Source organism: Saimiri boliviensis, chromosome 13, assembly GCF_048565385.1.
Source record: "Saimiri boliviensis isolate mSaiBol1 chromosome 13, mSaiBol1.pri, whole genome shotgun sequence".
Lineage (NCBI taxonomy): Eukaryota > Metazoa > Chordata > Mammalia > Primates > Cebidae > Saimiri > Saimiri boliviensis.
Genome location: NC_133461.1, coordinates 111,233,145 through 111,256,782, shown reverse-complemented (window position 1 = coordinate 111,256,782; position 23,638 = coordinate 111,233,145). Strand labels below are relative to the sequence as shown.

At 38.6% G+C, this 23,638-nt stretch overlaps 1 protein-coding gene across 3 annotated transcripts in view; it reads right to left on the bottom strand.

Annotated features, from left to right (window-relative positions):
* The window catches only part of CSMD1 (CUB and Sushi multiple domains 1), a 2,098,967-nt gene that overhangs the window by 28,547 nt on the left and 2,046,782 nt on the right, over window positions 1–23,638 (bottom strand). For all 3 annotated transcript variants that reach the window (XM_003940706.3, XM_074384178.1, XM_074384179.1), the window contains 6 exons: window positions 21,930–22,103; window positions 12,756–12,944; window positions 8,560–8,733; window positions 7,540–7,722; window positions 1,091–1,267; window positions 283–462 (listed from right to left, as the gene is read on the bottom strand). In XM_003940706.3, coding sequence (XP_003940755.2) covers window positions 283–462; window positions 1,091–1,267; window positions 7,540–7,722; window positions 8,560–8,733; window positions 12,756–12,944; window positions 21,930–22,103 — 1,077 coding nt within the window. The remainder of the gene's footprint in view (window positions 1–282; window positions 463–1,090; window positions 1,268–7,539; window positions 7,723–8,559; window positions 8,734–12,755; window positions 12,945–21,929; window positions 22,104–23,638) is intronic.

Here is a 23,638-nt window from a genome sequence, read left to right as displayed (position 1 = left end):
AGACAGACTCCAGGGGTGGCGTGACCATCACGTAACCCTGACATCTCCAGTTCCTGGTGTGTGATCCTAAGCCTGTTCCTCTACCTCTCTGTGAGTTAGTTTTTCCATCTGTAAAACTGAGACGGAAGTATTCTAAAAATAAAGTGATTTAATAGTTGCAAATTGGTTTTCAAGAATTCCTAGCCCCTAGAAGGGCTACATAAATGCTTGCAAAATTAAACAAAGCATAATTCACTGAAGACTTCTACACATATCTGTAAAACCCAGAGTCATGACACCAACCTTTGCAGACAGGTTTGCTCTGATTCCACGTGCCATCTTTGGTACAGCGAATAGTGGCTGACGTGACTGGTTCCATGAGGTAGCCAGGGCTGCATTGGTAGCTCACAGTCTTGTTGAAGGTGAAGTCGGTCCCAAACTGGATGCCGTTTGCCAGTGTGCCTGGATGCCCACAACTTATAACTGACAAGCAGATAACAGGAAAGAATCAGAGAAATTCATTTATCATGAAATGAATTAGTCATTGTTTCTACTCAAGATACTCTCTCTGAGCTGTTATTCAGTGTGGTTAAGCAGTGAATTAATAAAGCAATACTACCCTCTGACATTTCACTGACTCGCTGTCAGGAGGGACACCTGTATTTTAAGAATCACTCATTTCTATCCTGTTGGCAGCTGGCTGTGCAGATGCAGGCTGCCACCCCTTGACTAGCCCCTAATTAGGCCTGGTGTGTAATCAGAAGCACAACAGGAAGCCTGCAGTCAGAGAACCAAAAACATTTCTTCTTTCTCTACAGAGTCAATGGTCTATGGACAGAGAACGTCTTGACATTTTTTGGCTTCAATTTGACAATGTCCGACCCAACTGGCCCTTTAAAGTAGCTTCAGCCATACAAATAAGAAAGTGGATAAAAATCTTAAAGTAGCTAAGAAATAGAGTCACAATATCACACACATAGTTTTCCTTTTTTTCCCTCTATGAGTTAAGAAAAAAATCAGTATAACACCTTAAAGTCAGTTTTTTTACCCGATGGAGTGAACTTCATATTCATAGTAATGTCTGATTCTACCCTATTGTCCAGTTACTAACTTGTGCAGTCGGGAGCAGTGCCTGTCCAGGTCCCATTGGCTGTGCAGTGCCTTGTCATTAGCCCAGAGGTCTTGTAGCCTTCCCAGCAGGCATAGATGACCGAGCTGGAGAACAGAATGCCATCGCTGCTGACAATCATTCCGTTGGTGGGAGTGCCAGGGTTGCCACAGGACACAGCTGTCAAGCAGACAAGAACAACAACACCACACACAGTTAGTGACCCGGGATAAAAATGGCAAACACAGGAGAGCAGTGGTTATCAATGCAGTAGGCCATGCATTTATTACAAAAACAAAGCTCATAATCCTATGGGAGTTCCTTAATATATGCCTCATTATGACTCATGTTATTTTATTGATTAGCTACAGATATAAAATAACCTTTCGATGTATCTTTTCTAAAGTGAATTACTTCCAAACAAATTAAAACACGAGTTAAAGCACCAAAAGTACAAGACCTTGCTGTTTGGGGATGCGATGTTTTCAACAGCCTTGCTATTTGAGGATTGGATGCTCTTAATACCATGACAGAATTGTGATTTTTTTCAAAAGAATACCTATGATATTAGCAACACAGAAGCATCTTCCTTTAGGCAATCACTGTGTTCTTGAAAATCTAGGCAGTTCAGGTCACATTTTACATCTCTAGGAGAATTCATTTTAGAAAATAAAGCAACCCTCAGAAATAAGAATGACTGCACTTGAACTGCTCTGTAAAACCGTGTCCTTAATATTGCCAGATCTAATGGCAGCTGTGTTCATTGGCTTTGACATGACTGAACTTTGTATTTCTCTCAAAAGGCTCTTAATGCCACATAGAGGCAGTAAGACATCAATTAATGATGGTGAGTGCAACAGGTCTACGTATTCTCTGTGTCTACGTTTTATGCTCTTTAGTCAGTAAACAAAGTTTGCTGCTGGGTACGATTCAGGGTGAATATTTCAATCTACGATTTTTTTTTTTTTGCATTTTACTTCAACCTCTTTACCAGAAAGATTGCTATATTTTCTCCTTGGCACTTTCACAGTAATATACAATAGGCAGGTAAACAAAGGATGTGGCCCTTGGCTGGTTTCAATAAGAAGAATATCTATTATGAGACTGCCTCTGAGAATGATCAAAATATTTAAAAATAATTCTGCACATTTGATTGATCCAATTTCAAATCTGGCCTGGAGAACAAACATACATTCTTCTTCAAAACATTGAGGAAAACATCCAGCAAAATTTGCGCAGCATATAAAAGTCACTGTACTGGGAGTGGAGGGGATTACCTTCCTCATTACATAGAAAAAATGTCCTTGTGCTCAGGTTGAACTGGGTGTTTTTTGAAGAAGTACTACAGAGTGCACATGCTAGTGCTTCCTGCACCCATGCTGATGGCTGATGTAAGTACTCAATCACAGTCCTCTTCTCTGATGGCTCAGCTTTAACTTCCGATCCTTTCTAACACAGATCTATTAGCAGTTTCCTGGTTGGCCTATGAGTTGGGATATATTTACCAATCCAGAAGCAGATGATATTTAAGGTTCTCTAAAACTTGAAAGTTTTGTGATGACTATAATATATATTAAAATTTTATATTTCAATAATTAAGGGTTGGACTATCCAAGACAGCTATTCATTCAACAAACATTTATTCATCACATACTGTGCAACAGGTACTGTGTAGATGTACTAACGGAAAGCCCGTCACAGAAAGGAATTGCTTTTGGTGCAAGGCACAGTTTAACAAACCAAAAGAAGACAGTGATGTTATTGTCATCTTGTGTTCTAATTATATCTGCTATTCAATTGTATGTGTAAATCTTCAAAAGCCACCTATGTAGAACTAATAGTCAAATGAATCAAATAATTGACGAAAAATATTCAATTCAGTTTGTAAGCAAACTAAAATGTTAGCTAATAGTGTTAATAAATGAGTACCATCATAATGCTATCTTATTATTAAGAAAGTCCCCTCAGATACTGTGCAGTGTAAAGTACAATCCATGATTAGTTTTCTCTTTTTTTGGCTGACAAAAACCACTTTTACTCATGTTTATAACTACAAAAATGACTAGAAGGCAATGTCAACATCTCTGCTTTTATTTTAATGCAATGATGTAAAATTATAAGAGAGGACTGACACTAAAGCAAAACAACAGGTTAAATTTAGAGAAAAAAAGAAAAATAAATTAGAAGAGGAAAAATAAATTAACCTCTAAGTTTAAACTTTGTCATATTGTCTCTTTCCTGAGTTTATTTTCTTTTGAAATATGCTAAAGTACGTTTGGTTAATGTGACTTCTTCAGCTAAAACATATTTTTCTTTAACTCAGTTTACAATAACATTATACTTATTTTAAATATATTTTATTGTTTACAAATATTAGTGCTGTTCATTTTAGACGCTACCTAAGAAAAATTGCTGTTAAATTGAGTTAAATAGATGTGACTATTTGCTCATGCAAGCTAAATAAACCTGAGCAATCAATTCAAATTCCTTAGATGTAGTGCCTTTAACTATAAAATGAGTATTACAAAAATACTTATTCCCACCTGTAACAAAATTACCCATGCTATATGTAAAATGTCTAATATGAGATGTGATGTGTTAGTGTTAGCAATGAGGTGGCTTGTAGCTTATGCTTTTGTTATTTTCAACATCATCACTTTCTTCTTGAGTAAAATGCAGCTTTATCATAATTTCATTGGAAAGAGAAATAAGAGTTCCCTGATGCAATTGAAACCGTATATTTTAGTTATATAATGCAACTTCATGAGATAGATCCATTTGAAATGTTAAGTTTGAGCCTATGATTAAAGGGCTAGATTGCTAACAAAAGCAACTATGATTTAATGTGAAGGAAATATATCTGCAATATAAATTCTTTGAGTTGAGGAATTTTACATGACTTTTAATTTAGAATTATAATTTCCTCCTCCTTTTGACAAGGTATTCAATTTACCATCAGAATCTAATTTTTTGACAGAAGATTTAGAGGAGATAATCTCATTGGCTTTGAAATAATCTTAACTAGGGCTAGTCAAGTCATAGCTAGTCATAGAAGCTACACTTCCTGGAAATGCAACCACTGGTAACATCCTTTTTCATTGACAGTAACTCACGCTTCAGTGATTGTACCTATGATAACAAATAAGAAACAGAATAAAAACCTACAGATTCTCCAAAAAGTATTTCAAATTTTTGCTGGGGACTCTGTGTGTGTGTGTGTTCACTTACTGATTTTACGATTTTTATATGTAATTTGCTGTTTTATTGGTGTAACATCTATTGCAGTTGGCTTAATCAACTTCCCATGATGTCTGTATCATATAATGCAGTTTTGGAAGTAGTCAATTTTGAGGGTCATGGCATATTTGATAACTATTTTCAACATTACAACATTTTTGTAACTTTTTAAATCTGTATACGCATCTTTTAAGGTCTAAGTTTTTAATTTTTTTCATGGAAAACTTTACATTTCAAACTCTAGAAAACCAAAATGCTATTTAAAAAAATACTTTGCATAGTCGGATTTAGGTACATTGGGAAGTGAAATGCACTCAAGTTCTGTTATTCAAATAAATCAATTTACGTGTACTTCAATAGAATAGGACTCACAATATGCCTTCATAGCCCAAACTGTGAGATTTCCAAGGAAAGACATTGTTCACTCTCAACTGTTATAATTTTGTTCATCTTTTAAGTTTTCAAAACTGAAATCCTGGAGGTAAACATGATATAAAATGTGCAGTCTCAGTGAATGGCTCTCTTTTATAGAATATTTTGTATTCAGCTTTCTGGGAGTGTCAGAGTCTCTGCTCAACATACATCAAGTTCAGGCTGCAAACCAGGGTTTAGGCTCAATTATTGCATTTCGTATTCTTGAAAACAGAAGTATTGTCCTGCTTTTTATCAGCATCAGATTCTATCTATAAGTCTGAATTATTATTCCAGAACTTATTTATGGACATGCAGGCCTATTTGTAACTACCTTAAATTTTAAATAAAATACTTCTGATGATTGATCTCTAAGCCTCTCTGTTTTTAAACAAAGGAGAATTAAGACACAGAACCAAGACTTTGTGAACTCTACCTGGAGTCACATCTAGAGTCCAAATGTCTCAACTCATGAACGATGCTGCTTTTCAAAAGTCCTGAATGATAAATGCTACAGATACATTAAGCTATTGTTAAATGTGACTTATGAGAAATGTTGAAATTTTAATATGGAAATTGTTTTAATTTATTGGCAACATTTTTTGTAAAACCACACTTTTATAATTACAGGATTACATAAATTTTGCAATAGTAATATAGGCAACCCTTATACACCCTTTAGTCAGATTCACCAACTATTTACATTTTGCTCACACTTTTTCTCTTTCTCTCTAAATATGTATATTCTGAAGTATTTGAGTATAAGTTTCAGACATGATGACTCTTTACAGTTAAATATTTCAGTATGTGTTGCCTATTAACAGACATTTTCTTATATAACCACAATAAAATTATTAAAAGCATGAAATTTAACTCTGATGTAATGTTGTCTCATACACATCCATGATCTAATTTACTTTAAGCTCTTGAACACATTTTTAATAGTTGCCTTAGTGTCCTGTGTTAGTTCACCACCCAGATCATCTCAGGGTCAGATTCTATTATCTTAGTAATGCCTTTCATAACTCTCTTTTGCTCATTGCAGGACCTAATCCAAGACCACACATTGCATGTATCAGGTCTCTTAAATCTGAAAGAATCACTCAGACTATGTCTTTTCTGAACTTGACATTTCTTCATGAGCACAGACAAGCTGATTTGTTGCATGCCCCTAGGGTTTCGGGGTGTTTATTGCTGCTGCTTCAGCATTAGATTCAGTTATGCATTTCAGTGGCAATATCATAGAAATGATAATGTCCCTTTTTCGTGTCTTCATATCAGGAAGCATAGAACATCTCCTTGTTAAAATATTGGTGGTAATGGTTTATCCTACATGAATCCGTACCTAAGGTACTGTATGATAGAGTAGAAAACACTCTGATTTTGGTGAGAAAACATTGCTCTCATGCAGATTTTAATACTGTAATCTCTACAAGATGAGAGAGAACTAAAAAATTTGCATTTGATTAAAAATTTCTATCAGTTCATAGTGTCATACTTCAATAAATAACAAAAGTATGATCCTACGATTCATGGCTGCAGGTAACCATTTCTCACTACAAAGTAGTGATATTTGACCGAAGACAATATTTTTAGGGCCTAGTCTTAAGATTTACACTACTTTGATTGTCAAGAGGCAACTCAGAGTAAAAAATTATCTTGAATTACTGTGTTTCTGTGCACATATGTGTATGCCTATATTATATGCATATATATAGCTGAAAATAGTCTTTGAGAGTAAATACAGTATGAATGTGCAAGTATAACCTAGAAATATGCAAATATATACACAAATGTTCACATATATGCATATATGTGAACACAAATAATACATATATGGTATTATTTTATATATTAAATTAATGTTACATGGGTTATATAGATAGATCATATACATATATTATTTCTATTTATCTATATAGAATGTATAATACAGTAAAGTACAATGAAGATTAAGGAAATTTGACTTAAATTTCTTGTAATGATAGTGTGTCTGTGACGTTGTTCAAGTTGGTCAAATTATATGGAAATTTTTTCATACGTACAAAAATACATAGTGAATTAATTTGCGTAACCTTTTTAAACTCAAAATTCTATTGAGAAATTTCCTTGTAAAGAATTCCTAACATTTACAGTTCTATCTGTCTGAGTTCTAAATAAGGTTTTGAACACTGAATACATGGTTACCATGCCCTCTCAGTTCACCTTTCCTCGAGGCTACATTTCTGATACACAGTGCTGTGTCTGTGGCAATTCTTACTGTCATTGCTGGAGCATACCACCACTTTCTGCTATGCCTCTCAAACATTAGAATCAAATAGACTCACTCCAAAATATTTCACAGAATATAATTCCAGATCCCTGTGAAATACAGTGCTCCAAACATGGGCCACCAATGGACTGAAAATGACATGTGAATGAAGCCTGCTTCCAGCCTGCAGAAATTCCCATCAGTGATTTGCATTGATCCTACTCATCACTGGGGAACCCCACTCACTCACTGCCAGGATCGACAAATGCTGGCAACAGCACATACAGATTATCACTGGGAGAAGACGAGAAGCTTTTGTGTTGTGAACTTCCAAACAATAAGGATCTGTGCGATGGGACCTGTGGACACTAGGAATCCTTCCATGCACCCAGTCATGATTTTTAATGATGCTTTCACAAATTTTTGGGGGAAAAGATTTTATTGTACAAATAATATGAATCTCTAGAATTTTTCTAGAATTTTTCCAGGCATTTTAGAACAAGTTGTGTGGTTTTAACTTTCAAGGTGGACCTCAAGGCTGGTGGTTACTCACCCTCGCATACCGGCTGCAGTCCTGACCATGACCCATTGAGCAAACACGTGCGCTCAGCAGAGCCCCTCAGCTGGTGCCCCATTTCACAGGAGAAGCGGAGAAGACTCTTTGTCTTAAATTCATCCCCAAGTCGTGACCCATGTGCTGGGGTCCCTGGATCACCACAGAATCCAGGATTATTTCCTATTGAAAATAAACATATATGGCCATCCACAATTGTTTTAGACGTGTTTCAAGCAGAGTTGTTAATATTTAAAGATAATGAAAAGTGGTTGAAATTTGTGTTTAACGTGAGTTACAGTGACACAACATTCTGGCAATCATGTTAGAAATAATTTCTTTGTGACAGCCCCAGAATGAAAGAATTTGGGATGTTGCTCCTGTGTTACTAAATTCACAATAGCCTATTCAAATACGGCTGTGAGAATAAATAGCATTTCCTCTGGAAGGAGGAAGATGCTGGGAATGGTAAATGCATCAAGTGTTCACTGAAAAAGTAGGTAGAGATAGCAAAAGGAAAACAGTGCTTTAGGTAAACTGGGAATGTTAAAAAAAAAAAAAAGTCAAATGAGAGGTTTAATTCTTCATGATTGTGTTCTAGAGTTGCTGGTTCATTGAATTTAAATTGTTTAAGAAACATTCTTGAGAAAAATATTTTTTTTCAAACAGGATCAATGTGGTTAATTATAATAGCGGTGGGGAAAATTAAACACATAAAAAAGAATAAAGAACAAGCAGGGACACCTGGAGCCATGGCAGGCAATAGCCTCCTCGCAAATGTGATCCAGTCACTCCCGGACCCCTGGAGGAGAATGTGTAAAGTGATGGTGTCTAACGATAATGGCGAAGATGAAGGCAATATCTATAGCAGCGGTGTGTTTGGCTAGAAATGGAATGATAATTTCAAATAGGTGCATAATTATAGGGCATTTCAAATAATTATGTCATCATTATTTGAAGTCATTGTTTGAGAAGTTATTTGACATTTGCAACTGTATGAATCCCCTGTGGGCCCCTCACCTGTGCAGTGGGGCAGTGATCCGCTCCAGCGACTGTCTTCCTGGCACACCCTAGTGCTGTTGCCTATAAGACTCTGGCTCCCTCGGCATGAGTAATGCACAACGGCACCATATGTGAACAGCTCCCCAGTGAGGACAGCATTGGCAGGGACCCCTGGGTGTCCACACGATATAGCTTAAGAAGAGAAAATAAAACAAATGAGGACATCCTTCCAGTGAAACCACTTTGTATTGGTAAATCTCCCAGACACCCATACCAACCTCATCTATTAAAGAAAAACACCTAAAAATTATGATATAGCCCCACAGTTCCCTTATGTAATTTGTGAGAAATGTGCCAATTTTCAGATGATATGTCCTCCTTGAATTTATTTACTGGAAAGGAGAGGTTCTGTTGATGAAGTTTTGTTTCGTTTTGTTTTGTTTTGCTGAGTAGCTTTGCTTACAGTGGAAATTTACATGTGAATTTTCAAGGAGACAGCCATACTGACTACATTTTTCCATCGACCCTTAACTATATTTCAAATGAACAGTATTATAGGAAATTTGAGAAAGTAACATCGATCCATTAAAACTATTTCCACTATTTTTTCAATTAATACGACATTCATATGCTTTGCTTTGGGACACGATTCTGTCAAATATGCTTCATCTTCAAGTTCACATGTGTGAGAAAATGGTTCTAACAATTTCTCTTTGAATGAGTGGCAGTCTAATATGTATAATTAAAATGATACTCAAATATTAATGTATTCCTCTAATTGTTCTACAAAATAATCTCAGCATTTCCATTCATTTCCTTGAAATTATACCAAATCAGGCCCAAAATCAATTTATAAATATCCTTCAAAAAGTCCAATTCTGCAAATTAGTATAGGACAGTGAAGGTTTACTTCTTCTTTTTTTTTTTTTTTGTACATTATCAAATGAGGGCTAGCAATGGACAAATTTTTATCTTTGTGCAAAAAGAACTAACTGAACTGAGACTACCAAAGTATTACTCAAAGGGGACTGCTCGAATATCCTAGAGTAATTCCATTTGGTAACAAGATACTCAGAAGCGTTATCAACCGCAAAGGTAGGTTTGAATGTCTGGAAGCCATGGGCATCCGATGAGTCACATCAGCCCTCACTTTCTGTCTTATATGGACATTGATTAATTGGAGAATCAGATTTTATTCACATAGAGTCCGAAAAAGAAGCCAATTAGGTCCGAAACAGAGAAATGCTAGGTAACTGACTATTTCCAGGTAAAATAAGAGATGAAAAAGAAAACCTTCCATGAAACAATTTCGCAGCAAAATCAGACCCAGAGCTCAGCTGCTCTGGAGTATGGAAAAGAAAAGTCTCCCCTGAGATCTTTGGATTCCCAAAGTCAAAGTCATGGCAATTCCAACCGTTGACACCAAGAGGAGGGATCTGGCCACCAAGGAAAAGAAGAGCCAGCTGAACCCCAGCTCCTGGAGATCTGAAGCACATCAGCATCAGTACAAAAACAAATGGAAGTCTCACATAGGCCAGGGGAGACGTAAAAGAAATGTTCTGGGAAAGACAAATCTAGACCAATTTCCGTGAAGAATTCCCATGTGGGAAGGCAAGGGCAACAAGAATGCAGATCTAATATGATGAAGATTGTAACACATCTATAGATGCATTTTTTGTTACATAAGGCTGAGAATTTTTTTTTAAGTTATCACTCTCTTTCTCAACAGAAATTAATTGTATTGTTAAAGTTAGAATTTGAGATGAGTTTCTGTATAGATTAGAGGAGTGTGAGGGAAACTCACTTGGAGGAAAAAAAAAATCTCCAGTACTAACCCATTCTCAAAATATACTTCACAATGCTATAACTGAAAAGGCAAGAGACATTATCACTCTTACTGTGTGTGTGATAAGCCTGGTTCATAATAAAATTGCTATTTCCTTTCTCATTTTTATTTTTAATTTTTTAGAAATGGGGTCTTGCTTGTTGGCTAGGCTGGAGTGCACTGGTGCAATCATTAGCTTCTGGCTTCAAGCGATCCTCCCACTTCAGCCTCCCAATGTGCTGGGACTATAGTCATGTGCCACCATGTCCCACCAGTTTTTAATTTTTAATTTTTTTATAGAGATGGAATTTGGCTAGGTTGTCCAAGTCGACCTAGAACTCCTGGCCTCCAGAGATCAACCTTCCTTGGACTCCCAAAGTGCAGGGACCACAGGTGTGAGTCCCTGCACCTGACCTTTACTTTCTTTATGGATGCATAATGCATAGGGCAAATGTAAGATTTTGCTTTTAAGGATTGCGTTGCTTCTGCCTAATTTCAAAAAGACTAAAGAGAGTAACACCTTTTCCTAAATCTTCAGAGTATGATCTTAAAAGATGATTCTCTTTAAGCTAACTGCCAATCTGATTTTTCAAGTGAAAGAAAATATGACTTTGGCTATTTGGATAAAATGATGTGTTCTTGCTAATCTTCATGGTCTAAAATACACTGATAATGAGGTTTTCAGAGGGGCTATAGGGAAAATTATCATCTATAATTTTCTCTGCCCAGAAGAGCATATCCATTTTCTGGAGCCATATCTCTTCCCCTGATTTCAAGATTCAATTCATAAGCCAATTGCTACCAGGATATGAGCTTTTTTTCCCTAAGAAAATAAAGATTTAATAACAAATTTATTCATTTATTTTGTATTTTATTTTAAGTTCTGGAATGCATGTGCAGGATGTTCAGTTTTGTTATGTAGGGAAACGTGCACCATGGGGGTGGCTGCATCTATCAACCCATCACCTAGGTATTAAGCCCAGCATGCATTAGCTATTTATCCTGATGCTCTCCCTCCCCAAGCCCCAGGGACAGGCCCCAGTGATGTTGTTCCCCTCCCTGTGTCCATGTGTTCTCTTTGTTCAGCTCCTACTTATAAGTGAGAATTTGTGGTGTTTGATTTTCTGTTCCTGTATTTGTTTGCAGAGGATAATGGCTTCCAAGCTCCATCCGTGTCCCTGCAAAAGACATAATCTCCTTCTTTATTATGGCTGCATCGTATACCATGGTGTCTATGTACCACATTTTCTTTACTCAGTGTTTCACTGATGTGTACTTGGGTTGAGTCCATGTCTTGTTCCTGTGAATAGTGCTGCAATGAACGTACACATGCATGTGTCATGGGATCTAATTAAACTAAAGAGCTTCCGCACAGCAAAAGAAACTATCATCAGAGTGAACAGACAACCAGCAGAATGGGTGAAAATTGTTGCAATCTATCCATCTGAGAAAGGTCCAATATCTAGAATCTACAAGGAACTTAAACATATTTCCCAGAAACAAACAGCCCCATAGAAAAGTGGGCAAAGGACATGAACAGACACTTCTCAAAAAAAGACATTTATGCGGCCAATAAACATATGAAAAAAAAAGCTCAGCATCACTGATCATTAGAGAAATGCAAATCAAAACTACAATGAGATACCGTCTCACGCCAGTCAGAATGGCAGTTTTTAAAATGTCTGGAAACAACAGATGCTGGTGAGGCTGTGGAGAAACTGGAACCCTTTTACACTATTGGCAGGAATGTAAATTAGTTCAACCATTGTGGAAGACAGTGTGCAAATCCTCAAAGAGTTAGAATAAGAAAAACCATTGGACCCAGCAATCCCACTACTGGGTATATACCCAAAGGATATGAGATTTTATTGTAGTCACCATGGACTGTACCAGGAATGCTCTCAAGACCCAAACGGGTCTCATAGCGCTCCCCACTTTGGCCATAGGTGCCAGGTCAACAGATGGAAGCTCCACACCACAGCCCTTTGCCCACCTGGGCTGAGTGAGAGTAAGGTTGGGAGATGCCTGGTGGGGAGGTCCTGGCTTCTACACTGTGACTGAGCTGTGTGGACCAGACCTACCTGCGAGGCTGAGGTTGAAGGCCAGCCGTGAGAAGGAGAGGTAAAGGCATCATTGTCCAAGTGGTGTCCAGTAACCTGGGTCATTTCTCCTGAGGATACCAGTATCCCCGACCCTTCTAATTTGTTTAAGTCATATTTGGTGATTTCTGGCCACTCTATCTGCAGCTATCATGAAAATGCCGACAATTGGTGATGGGAGAGCAGAGGGAATTAAAATCCAGTGCCTTTTAAATATACTTACAGAATTTTCTGCTGATGGTACCCACATAGGGCACTGTGCACAGAAATCGGGAACAACCCTGACTTACCCAAACACTTGGGCAGAGATCGGTCCCATAAGCCATTTGCCATACAGGTCAAGGCTGAAGATCCCAGCAAGTAAAATCCCTTCTTGCAATGGTAGAGGACACTCATTCCATACTCAAAACTCTCAGGGAAGTTCTGTTGCCCGTGACGAATGGCATTTTCCACAAAGCCTGGATCGGAACAGTTCACCACTAGAAAATAAAACATTTCAGACACCATTTAGAAACAGTTAGCAATAACAAACCAAACAGATCAGAAAGGAAGGCAAATTTCTCATCACTTCAGAAAGCTGAGAAGCTGACAATATGATGGCTGAGGCTCATGAAATTCCAGTCTCGAGGTCAATACTACTGACCGCTTTGGGCCACTCTTCTTCAAGAAGTGCCAAGTAAAATTGTCCATTGCTATCGACCACAATTGCAATTTTCACATGAGGCTAATTTCCTCTGGTTCCTAATAACGTTTCTTCAACGTACATTCTGAAATTAGTTTTCTTGGCTAAGTTTTTATGTTCTAAAAATGGTCAAACAGAACGGGCTGAGGTTCACTTCGTTTAAATGTTTTCACTCAAGTGTGGTGTTTTAGAACAGTAATTACCCCCCGACACATGCACACCTACATGCATTAGTGTTTTAATATGTGTGCCTAAAATAATTTTGCTCTATGTGGAAAGCAACTAAAAATGACAATTATTCCATCAACACTTAATAGAAATGCAAATCAAGCCAGCCTCTGATTCAGCCCTCTTCTCCCTTTAGAAACAGGCTCATGGTGAGGCCATCCTCTGCAGCGTGCGGGACACGCTCTGGTTCCTCTGAAAGGCATTGGTTTGAATGCCTGTTGGCGTCTGCATGGGAATTAGCGATGTGCTTTTGCAGGTGCAGAGGAAAAGAAAAAGCCCTGATTACCTCATTCTTTGACCCACCCCACCAGTGAATGAGGCAGCTGTTACAGAGGCCACACTCTCTCCAGATATTTCTGGCTCAGAAAAGCACTGTGCAAATGAATCTCAGGTGGCCTCTGCACATCATGGGTTCCAGAAGCTGAAGGCAAACCCTGTACCCAATCTGTGCATTTTATTTCTTCTCTATTCAAAAAAAGGAAGGCCGAGAGCAGAATCGAGGCTTACAGCGTTCCCTTTTAGTGCAGTACGATAACGTTTTATGCTTCTTAAAACAACTCTGAGTTTACAGAAGAAGTCTCAAGTTATTTTGAATCAAAAAAGCAAAAACAAACAAACAAAACAAAAGCGTGTAGTTGGGGCAGATATTTTTTTAAGGTCCCATAGCGCATTGCATCTGCAATAAAACTGTAACCAAATCTCTAAAATAGCAGGAATTACCTCCTGTGAGAAAATCTAATTAGCTTGAAAATGTGATTATTTGTATAACGTGGAAGATGACCACATTGTCCCATTCTTACATCAAGTATAAGAGATGGAAACAGCTCCCCATGCCACACTTTCATAAGGAGACGGATAGTCTGAGACTGGAACACTAAAGACACTGTGTTTATGTTTGTGCTTATATTGCTCTTAGGAGACTGTCCAAAAGTAATTTCAAACCATGACTGCAGTCAAACTAGAGGAAGCCACTTAGGATAAATGAGTGGAAGGCTTTGACCATCTCCCACTAGCGTGCCCGAGAGAAACCAAATGGCCCCAGGATGCCAAAGGCCAGATCGAGCTGATGCCAACATCCTCCGCCTCTCTTCCTCCTGCTTTTCTTCCTCCTCCTCTCCCTTCTTCTCCTCCTTCATCTCCTTGTCCCTCCTCCTCTTCCATCCCTCTTTTCCTTCTCTTTCTCCTCCTCCTTCTCTTTCTTCCTTTCCTTATCGTTTTCATCTTTTCTTTGTCCCTCTCTTAAAGCTTCACTGGCAGAGAGGTATTTATTGGTGCAGTAACAACAGGATCCAACTTCTTCCTTCTTCTTGCAGGCAGAGAACTAAATGTTCTCTGAGTTCTTCCATGGCTGATGAAGGAGGATTTATAATAGGTGAGTTTCATCACCTTGCTGTGAAACTATGGACTGGAATTCTCTTTAAGGGCCACTCTTGGAGATGATAAACCCCTCTTATTGGCAATCATTCTGCAATGTTAGATTGTATTAGAATTGCTTGGAAGGTGTGTGTTGAAATGCTAAACCCTGAGTTTCTACCCCTTCTTTTCCTAGTTCAACATGCTTAACACACTGAGCAGTGAAAAATGTTTGAAAGCAACAAATATTCTTTGAGCTCCATGTGGGGAAACTGAGCGGGTCTTTAAAATGGAGGAAGCATGGAGACAAATACTCTAAACAAATACTCTAAATCTGCTCTCCCATTTTTTTCAGTCCTGCATAGAGTTGCAGTTAGAAGTATTTTCTTTTATTCTTTCCTATTTAATTCTGAGGCTCCATTAAGAGATTCAGCTGCTTCTATGTGCTGGAGGAAAACTAGGGCAGGAATAATTTGTTTTATTTGTCCATGATAGAACTTCCAGATCATTGTTGCAAATGGGTGTGTTTTACCATACAGAGAATAATTTATCTGCCAGAAGAGTTTGTTAGTGACCAACCAATCCACACCAGCACCTTTCCATCTGTATTTGTTTTCCCATTTTATATATGAACAATTCCTCTCCAGGGATCTGGTGGAAAGAGTCTTGTGTGACTGACAGGTGAGCTGTTGGTTTGGAAACTATAGGGAGAAATGGCCAGTGAAGTTTATGGTGTGGAGATATGTCAGGCGCACCTGCAACCACTCCAGACCTGGTTCATGACATGGTGTTAAATACAGGGTAATGCATCAGAAAGAAATAAAGAGGTTTACTCTAGATGGTTGCACCTCATTTTAACACCTTACCCCCCAATATGTTAAGACTTGATTTCCAGGTGTGAAAACCTGACATGGAACCTAATTTTGTCAGCTGGGAGGAATGAGAACACTGATTTCTTATATACATTTAGCCCAGCATGGAGAAATTCCAAAGAACACATATGCTGTGTTCTGTGGCAAGAGCTGGGTATGTGGAAGGGTAAAAGAAGTTAATACAGTGATCAATTACAGGTCCAAAGTCACAATGACCACTGAACTAGAAATACACAAGGATCAGGACCCCTGATCCTTGTCTGAACACATCTGGTATAGCATAATAATCAAATGCATCAGCATTCTTTAGTGACACGAATCCCAGCTGCACCCCCACTCCCTTTTTCCTGGAGAGTACCAGCTGGAAATCTTATCCCTTCATAGGGTTCTACAGGTGACTCATTAAGCCATTTTGTCTGTATATGCTCCCTAATTGGAGATCTCATCTTAAAGATGCTCAAGTAGAAATAAAAATATGGCCGGGCGCGGTGGCTCACACAGGTAATCCCAGCACTTTGGGAGGCTGAGGCAGGCAGATCACTTGAGGTCAAGAGTTTGAGACCAGCCTGACCAGCATGGTGAAACCCTGTCTCCACTAAAAGTACAAAAATTAGGTGGGCATGGGGGTGATGGCCCATAGTCCCAGCTACTTGGGAGGTTAAGGCAGGAGAATCACTTGAACCTGAAAGGCAGAGGCTGCAGTGAGCCAAGTTTGTGCCAATGCACTCTAGCCTGGGTGATGGAGTGAGACTCCATCTCAAAATAAATAAATAAATAAGTAAATAAATATTTTTTTAAACCATGAAAATGTCAAAATGAATGAAATATTCATACATGTACAACATGGATGAACCTCAAAAATGCTACACTAAGTGAAAGAAGCCAGGCACAAAAGACTTTAGGTCGAATGATTTCATTTATAAGCAATATTCACACTGGGCAAACCCATGGAGCAGGAGAGTAGACATTATTGATGGGAGGTGGAGGGGTAGGGAAATGGGGACTGAGTATGGGTTTATGGTTTCTTTTTGGGGTGATGAGATATCTAGGAACTAGACAGAGCTGATGATGGCACAACATGGTCATGGGGAAGTGCTACTCAACTGCACACTTTAGAACGGTTAACTATGTCTCGTTTTATGCTATCTGATTTTTTTTTTTTGAGATGGGGTCTTGCTCTGTTGTCCAGCCTGGAGTGCAGTGCTATGTCTTGGCTCACTGTAGCCTCAACCTCTCACGCTCAAGGGATTCTCCCTCCTCAAACTCCTGAACAGCTGGAACTACAGGCATGTACCACCACACCTGGCTAATTTTTGTATATTGTTGTAGAGACTGGGTTTTACTATGCTACCCAGGCTGGTCTCAAATTCCTGGGCTGGGATTAAAAGTGTGAGTCACTGCGCCTGGCTGAATTTTATCTGAAGAACAAAATAAACACTGAAAAAAAGGATTGTGCAATATCATGTGTTGGGGCTTCATTCGGTACTCATGAATCCCAAAGCAGTGCTTTTTACTCATTCAAAACTGCTTCCCTTTATATAAACTTATGTGAACTTTGACATGTGTTTTAAAAATTTATGTGAACTTTTACGTGTGTTTTAAAACTAAGAACAATGTAGAGAGGTCACTTCTAGTTAGTGAAGTCCTTTTAAATTGGAGACACTTTTTCAAAATGTGAAGCAACAAACGGGTTGGACTGTCTGTCAGTATTTTCTAAATCATCCTTCTTGTTCAAAGTAAGATTATATTTTCCTTCTTCAATTCATTTATTATCAGTGTCCTGTTGACTGCAGCAGAGGGGGCTGCTGTCTGCATCTGCCTGGCATCAGTTTCCTGATCCTATTACAAAATAGGAGCGTCGGGGCTCTCAGATGCCAATTGGATATACTTTAAAAATATTTTTTTAGGAAGTCACCTTCTAATTATTTAAAGAGAAGGCTCTATCCTTTTTTCATCAAAAGCAAGTGTAAAGCTGAATTTTCATTAAAGTGAAGGAAGCACTCAAAGGTCTCCTGGGACACATAGCTCTAATCCTCTACAGTAAAATACAAAAGAAAGTTTTGGGTTTTGTTTTTAATGTTTTAGAAGACAAGTCTGGCTAAAATTTTAGGATGTGGACTGTGTGCCACAATGAAAACACTCCTATCTCAGCGCCTATGGCCTCACGCTGGCATGGAGTTATTTCATTGCACTGCAGAAGGCAAGCAGGGCTTGCAAAGTTATTGCCAATGGTGGTTTTGAAAATGAGAAAATAGGCTGGGTGCAGTGGCTCATACCTGTAATCCCAGCACTTTGGGAGGCCTAGGTGGGTGGATCACCTGAATCAGGAGTTCGAGACCAGCCTGACCAACATGGTGAAACCCCATCTCTGTTAATTAAAAAAAAAAAAAAAATTAGCTGCACATGGTGGCATACTCCCAGCTACTTGAGAGGCTGAGGCAGGAGAATCATATGAACCCAGGAGGCGGAAGTTGCAGCGAACTGAGGTCGTGCCATTGCATTCCACCCCCTTGGCAACAGAGTGAAACTCCATTGCAAAAAAAAAAAGAAGAAAAGAAAAGAAAAAGAAAGAAAGGGAAAAAAAGAGAAAAGAAAAGAAAGAAAGAAGAAAGAAAACAATATTCATACAACAGAAGAAGTAGGCTAAGTAGTTGACCTCATGTGTGTACTGAGAGCAGAAAAATGGTCATTTTGGGTCATTCTCTGAGGCATAAAATGTCTACAGTAGTGTCTTGTAGTCTTTCTGAATGTATAATAAAGTTTATTAAAGGGAATTGATAGATGAGAATTTTCAGAGTCTTATTTTCTTGCAATGGCTGAATTCTTTCCCCACACACAGAAGTTTGCACCTGCTGTTGTTGCTTTTGTGGCGAGGATGCAGGTGCCGATGTCATGCTGAGAACTCAGCCAGGGCAGTGGAAAGTTCCCAAATCGAGCACTAATTCCCCACACACCATTGTGCCCACTTATGTGATACCACTGCCATGTTTTACAGATGAAAACAGATGTTTTTTGACTAAAATGTTTATGAAAAATAACTGGTGTGGCAAATGTAGAAATTAAAACCATCAATATTTTATCTTTATATGGAAAGTAGGTATAATTGTAGAAGTACACAGTAAAGTTTGTATAGGGTCAATTAATTTAAAAAATATCTTATTCAGAAAATTATTTACAGATACCTTTATCATCCAAATTTTACTTTTTTAAAATTTTTGGTTAGAAATATAGAAGCCCTTGCTGATGTTTCTTCTTATTTGAACCCAATAGTTCTTGAACATCCATAAGCTAAAAAAAGAATAAAATGGTGAAACTCTATTTAAATCTCAGACTTTATACAAAAATTAACACAAAATGGATCACAGACTTCAAAATATATCAAATGCAAAGTGATAGAAAAAATATAGGAACATATCAAAATCTAGGTCTAGGCAGAGTTCTTAGACTTGACATCAATACCATGATCCACAAAAAGAAAAGATGATAAATTTAAAACTGCTGCTGCTCAAAGGACCCTGCGAAGAGAATGAAAGTCAAATGAGACTGAGAAACATTTTGCCAATCGAATACCTGACAAATGACTGTAACATAGAATGAATAACTCTTAAAACTCAATCTTAAACAAAAAATCCAAACAATTCAATAAGGACATGAGCAAAATGCCTGAACAGACATCTCACAGAAGAGCACAAATGGAAATAATCACCAGACAAGGTGCTCACATCGGCAGCCATCAGGAAGTTGCTATTGAACACCACAGAAAGCTATCACCACACATCTATCATGAAAGCTACCACAAGACAGAGTGACCAGGCGGAATGCTGGAGAGGATGTGGAGAAACGGCATCGCCCACACACAGTCGGTAGAGACGACAAACAGTATCGCCACGCTAGAAAAGTGCTTGGCAGCTTCTCAGAAAACTAAACTTGCAAATACCATATGTCCCGGCAGTTATACTCCTGGGCATTTTCCCAGGGAAAAAAAAACTTATAACCACACAAAATCCTGTTCCTAACAGCTCATAGCAGCTTTGTTTGTGATAGCAAAGTCTGGAATCAACCCAGACGTCCTTCAAGGGGTAAATGGTGAAACAAACCATTACATCTGTACCATGAAATTCTACTCTGCAGGAAAAGGGGACATAATTATTTTATTAATTGACATAATGATTTTATTAGTTTACATAACATTCTTGAAGGGAGAAGGTCAGAGAAGGGGAAATGTGGTTAGTGGATGTCAGGAATTAAGAATGAGATTGGGATGTGTGGGTGTGCTTATAAAGGGGAAAGGGGGATTCTTGCATTAATGGACATTTCCTATCTTGACCATGTCAATGTCTGTATTCTGGTTGTTCTAACGTCCTCTAATTTTGCAAGATTCTACCACTGGGTAAAAGTGGGTAGGGTATAGAAAGAACCTCCCTGTATTATATCTAGTGCTTGCCTGGGAATCTACAATTATCTCAGAATGAAACAATTTGTTATGAATGTATTTACTCATTCAACAGAGAAAAGGAGGACTTTAATGGGAAAAAAGAGAAAATTGATGACATTTTATCCAGAGAAAAATAACATACTGAACATATGACATATTTTACAGGCTTGGTCTTGGGACCAAACTCTCTGGAAGGCGCTAATTTTACTTAAAACAAGATCAAACCAGAAACCTTTTCACGTGTGAGTCCTAAAACTGTAAACTAGAACCCTTTCATATGTGATTCCTGAAGCTGTAAACCGAGACCCTTTTCATATGTCATTACTAAGCTATAAACCTGATTCTTCCACTTGTAATATCTAAAGTATACACCTATATAAAGGCAGAACCTTCCTTTGTTAGATGAGCTGAATTTGAACAGAGAATTTCCTCAGTTCCTGACTATAATAATAAACTCTTTCCTCCTGTATTTGGTGTTTAGGAGATCATTTCTTGTGGACTTCCCTGCTACAAAGCAAGCTCTCTCTTGTGCATCTGGAGCTGACCAATGACCCTGGGCTCCTTAAGGGGGGTGGGTCCCTCCTCTGGACAGGGGCCAGGGCTCTTGGCTGAGGTAGGGACACTGGCTTCACCCCCTCACCCTGGTTTTCTTTGCATTCTGTGCAGTGGTTTGTTGAGTGATTTGACCATTAGTGTGTGGTCAAATCCTAAACATTCTGATCTTGACAGTACTAGTATTTTAGGGGAAAATAGAGCTAGGGGTCTTTACTTAGCCTTTGAGCTTATGCCAAGCCCTCCAATTCAGACCTGCACCAGAACTCTATAGTTGAGTGGCCAACTTATGTGCAACTTCTAATTGTTTTCCAAATGACTTGGTTTAGCACTCTGCTATCAGCTTATTTGAAGATAGCTCCCTTGGGAGCCCTATGATATGAGAGGTTCTTGCCAGAGAAAAAGACATTGATACATTCCTGGGTTTGATTTCATCTTACCACCATAAAAAAAAGAAAAAACCCTTCCCCTTCACACTAAAGTATGATGCACCATCAATAAGAGAGATGCTGTAATGGAAAGCAATTGAAGTAAAATCTTAAACACTATGAGCTCAAACATCTAGAAATGCAAAAAAGACAGGACAGAATTTTCTCACAAACTCAGATCTAACCCAGGTCTCTGTGCCTATGTTTAAATAAATGAATCAAAAAATAAATAATTGAAATTTGAAAACACTAAACACTTCGTAAAGGCATTCATAAAATTAAAAGTATAAGGGCCCCCAAATACTAACTATACAGGGTGGAAATAAATGTGTCAGTGAATGAATAAAAAGTGAAATTGAACATGAGTTATTTTTAAAGGAGAGAATTCTAGATTTTCATGATTGTACACCTGGCCACAGGACAGGAAAAAGCCATGGAGAGATTTGTGCTTACTCTCAAAAATGCTTTCACCCCTGAATGCTGAGAGTTTGCAGAACTCTTTATTTTATTTTATTTTTTTTTAAGACAGAGTCTCACTTTGCTGCCATGCTGGAGTGCAGTAGCTTGATCTCAGCTCACTGCAACCTCTGACTCTCCGGTTCAAGCGATTCTCATGCCTCAGTCTCACGCGTAGCTGTGCTTATAGGCACGCTCCACCACGCACAGTTAATTTTTGTATTTTTAGTAGAGATGGGGTTTCACCATGTTGGCCAGGATGGTCTTCATCTCCTGACCTCATGATCTGCCCACCTCAGCCTCCCAAAGTGCTGGGATTACAGGAGTGAGCCACCGCACCCAGCCCTGCAGAACTCTTTTTACTTCACCCTTGATTCATGGAGACAGGCTCTTTGGTCTTACTGGGTAGCCTAGAACACTCTTGGAGCAAAGGGTTCATTCCTGGATGCTTTTCCTACCTCGACACGTGGGCAGCGGGCTACTCCACTGGCCATTGCTCCGACACTGGGCTCTGGACGCACCTTGCAGCAAAAAGCCTGTGTTGCAGGTAAAATTTACCACGTCATTCAGGTTGAACTCACTGCCATTGGTGAACCCGTGGGCGGGATTTCCAGGGTGACCACATGTGATGGCTGTAGAGAGATAGGTCAACATCATTGTTAAATATTGCACATGTCATCCCTTGCCTTGGGATTATTTACTAAGAAACATGCAGGTATACTAACTGCATGGGTAGGAGGTCTCCCCCTAATCAGACAGTTTATAGATGGTATTTATATTCTAAAGGGAATATTGGAAGCTAGAACCACAGGCTGACCCTACAGGCTTTTAATATAATTGTGGAAAATAACAAACACCTGCCAAACACACTTTCTTCATCATCATAATCATTATTTCTATCTTGAATCATGACAGAATACCAAGTGATTTAAAAATGAAGCAGTGAAAAACAAGAGATGCTAAAAATTCTTGTATTTATCATGAGTTTTGAGTATTTTCTCCACACACACCAGCTCAATTTGTAAAACCCTCCTTTTGAGACATTATGGGGATGTGCTTAATACTTTAAATTGTCCATGTATAAATTATTGCAATATCAATTTAAACATCATGAAATCAGCAAAATAGCCATGCACACTCAGGTCATATTTTAGCTGACAATCTCTTTTGCATGATCCTCTGAAATGCAGTGAACTGTCGTTATGTCATGACCCAGATAACAGGAAGACAGATCAGGGAGAGATATCCATCATTCGCCCTTTCAAAGGAAACACAGTACAGTCATAAAACTGGTGTTTTCTTTCTCATTTATCTTGTCAACAACTTTTTTCCTCTAAGTAAAGCTTTCACCCTTGAACTTTGTACATTTTTCAAGACACTATTACAGATAATCCTTGTCACTGTTGGATAGGTTGTCAACACTTCTTTTGCCTAATTCATAGGAAAATATAGAATATATTAATGAACAATGGGTTTAAGTGAAATTGGGCAATAAAGTCAGAGTGCATCATTCTAAAAATGCTAGTCAATATCTCTGAAGTTATATAGTTCAAGATTGATCATTACATGTAATGTTACCACTTTCTTTTCCTTTTTTTTTTTTTTTTTTTTTTTTTGAGATGGAGTCTCACTCTGTCACCCCAGCTGGAGTGCAGTGGCACAATTTCCGCTCACTGTAACCTCCATCCCCTGAGTTCAAGCAATTCTCTTGCCTCAGACCCTCCTAGTAGCTGGGATTACAGAAGCCCACGGCCATGCCCAGCTAATTTTTGTATTTTAGTAGAGCTGGGGTCTTGCCACATTGAGCAGGCTGGTCTTGAAATCCTGACCTCAGGTGGTCCACCTGCCTTGACCTCCCAAAGTGCTGGGATTACAGGCATGAGCCACCACACCCGGCCAATTTTATCTCTTTCTAGTAAAAGAAAGTGTGCTTACAAAACTCCCTATGTTCTTGATAAAACAATGACAAAAATATATGCAACATGGATGAGGAAGAGAGTACAGCTGTTTCTAGGACCGCAGAGCTGCCCGGCAGACCCAGACTCTGCACCTCCACCCACTGACAATTAGCATTTCTCTCCACCCATTTTATCCTGTGATGAAATCAGGGAGGAGGAATCCATGACAGCACCTGGTCAGGGAGCCGTTTAAAATGAATTAATGAGCA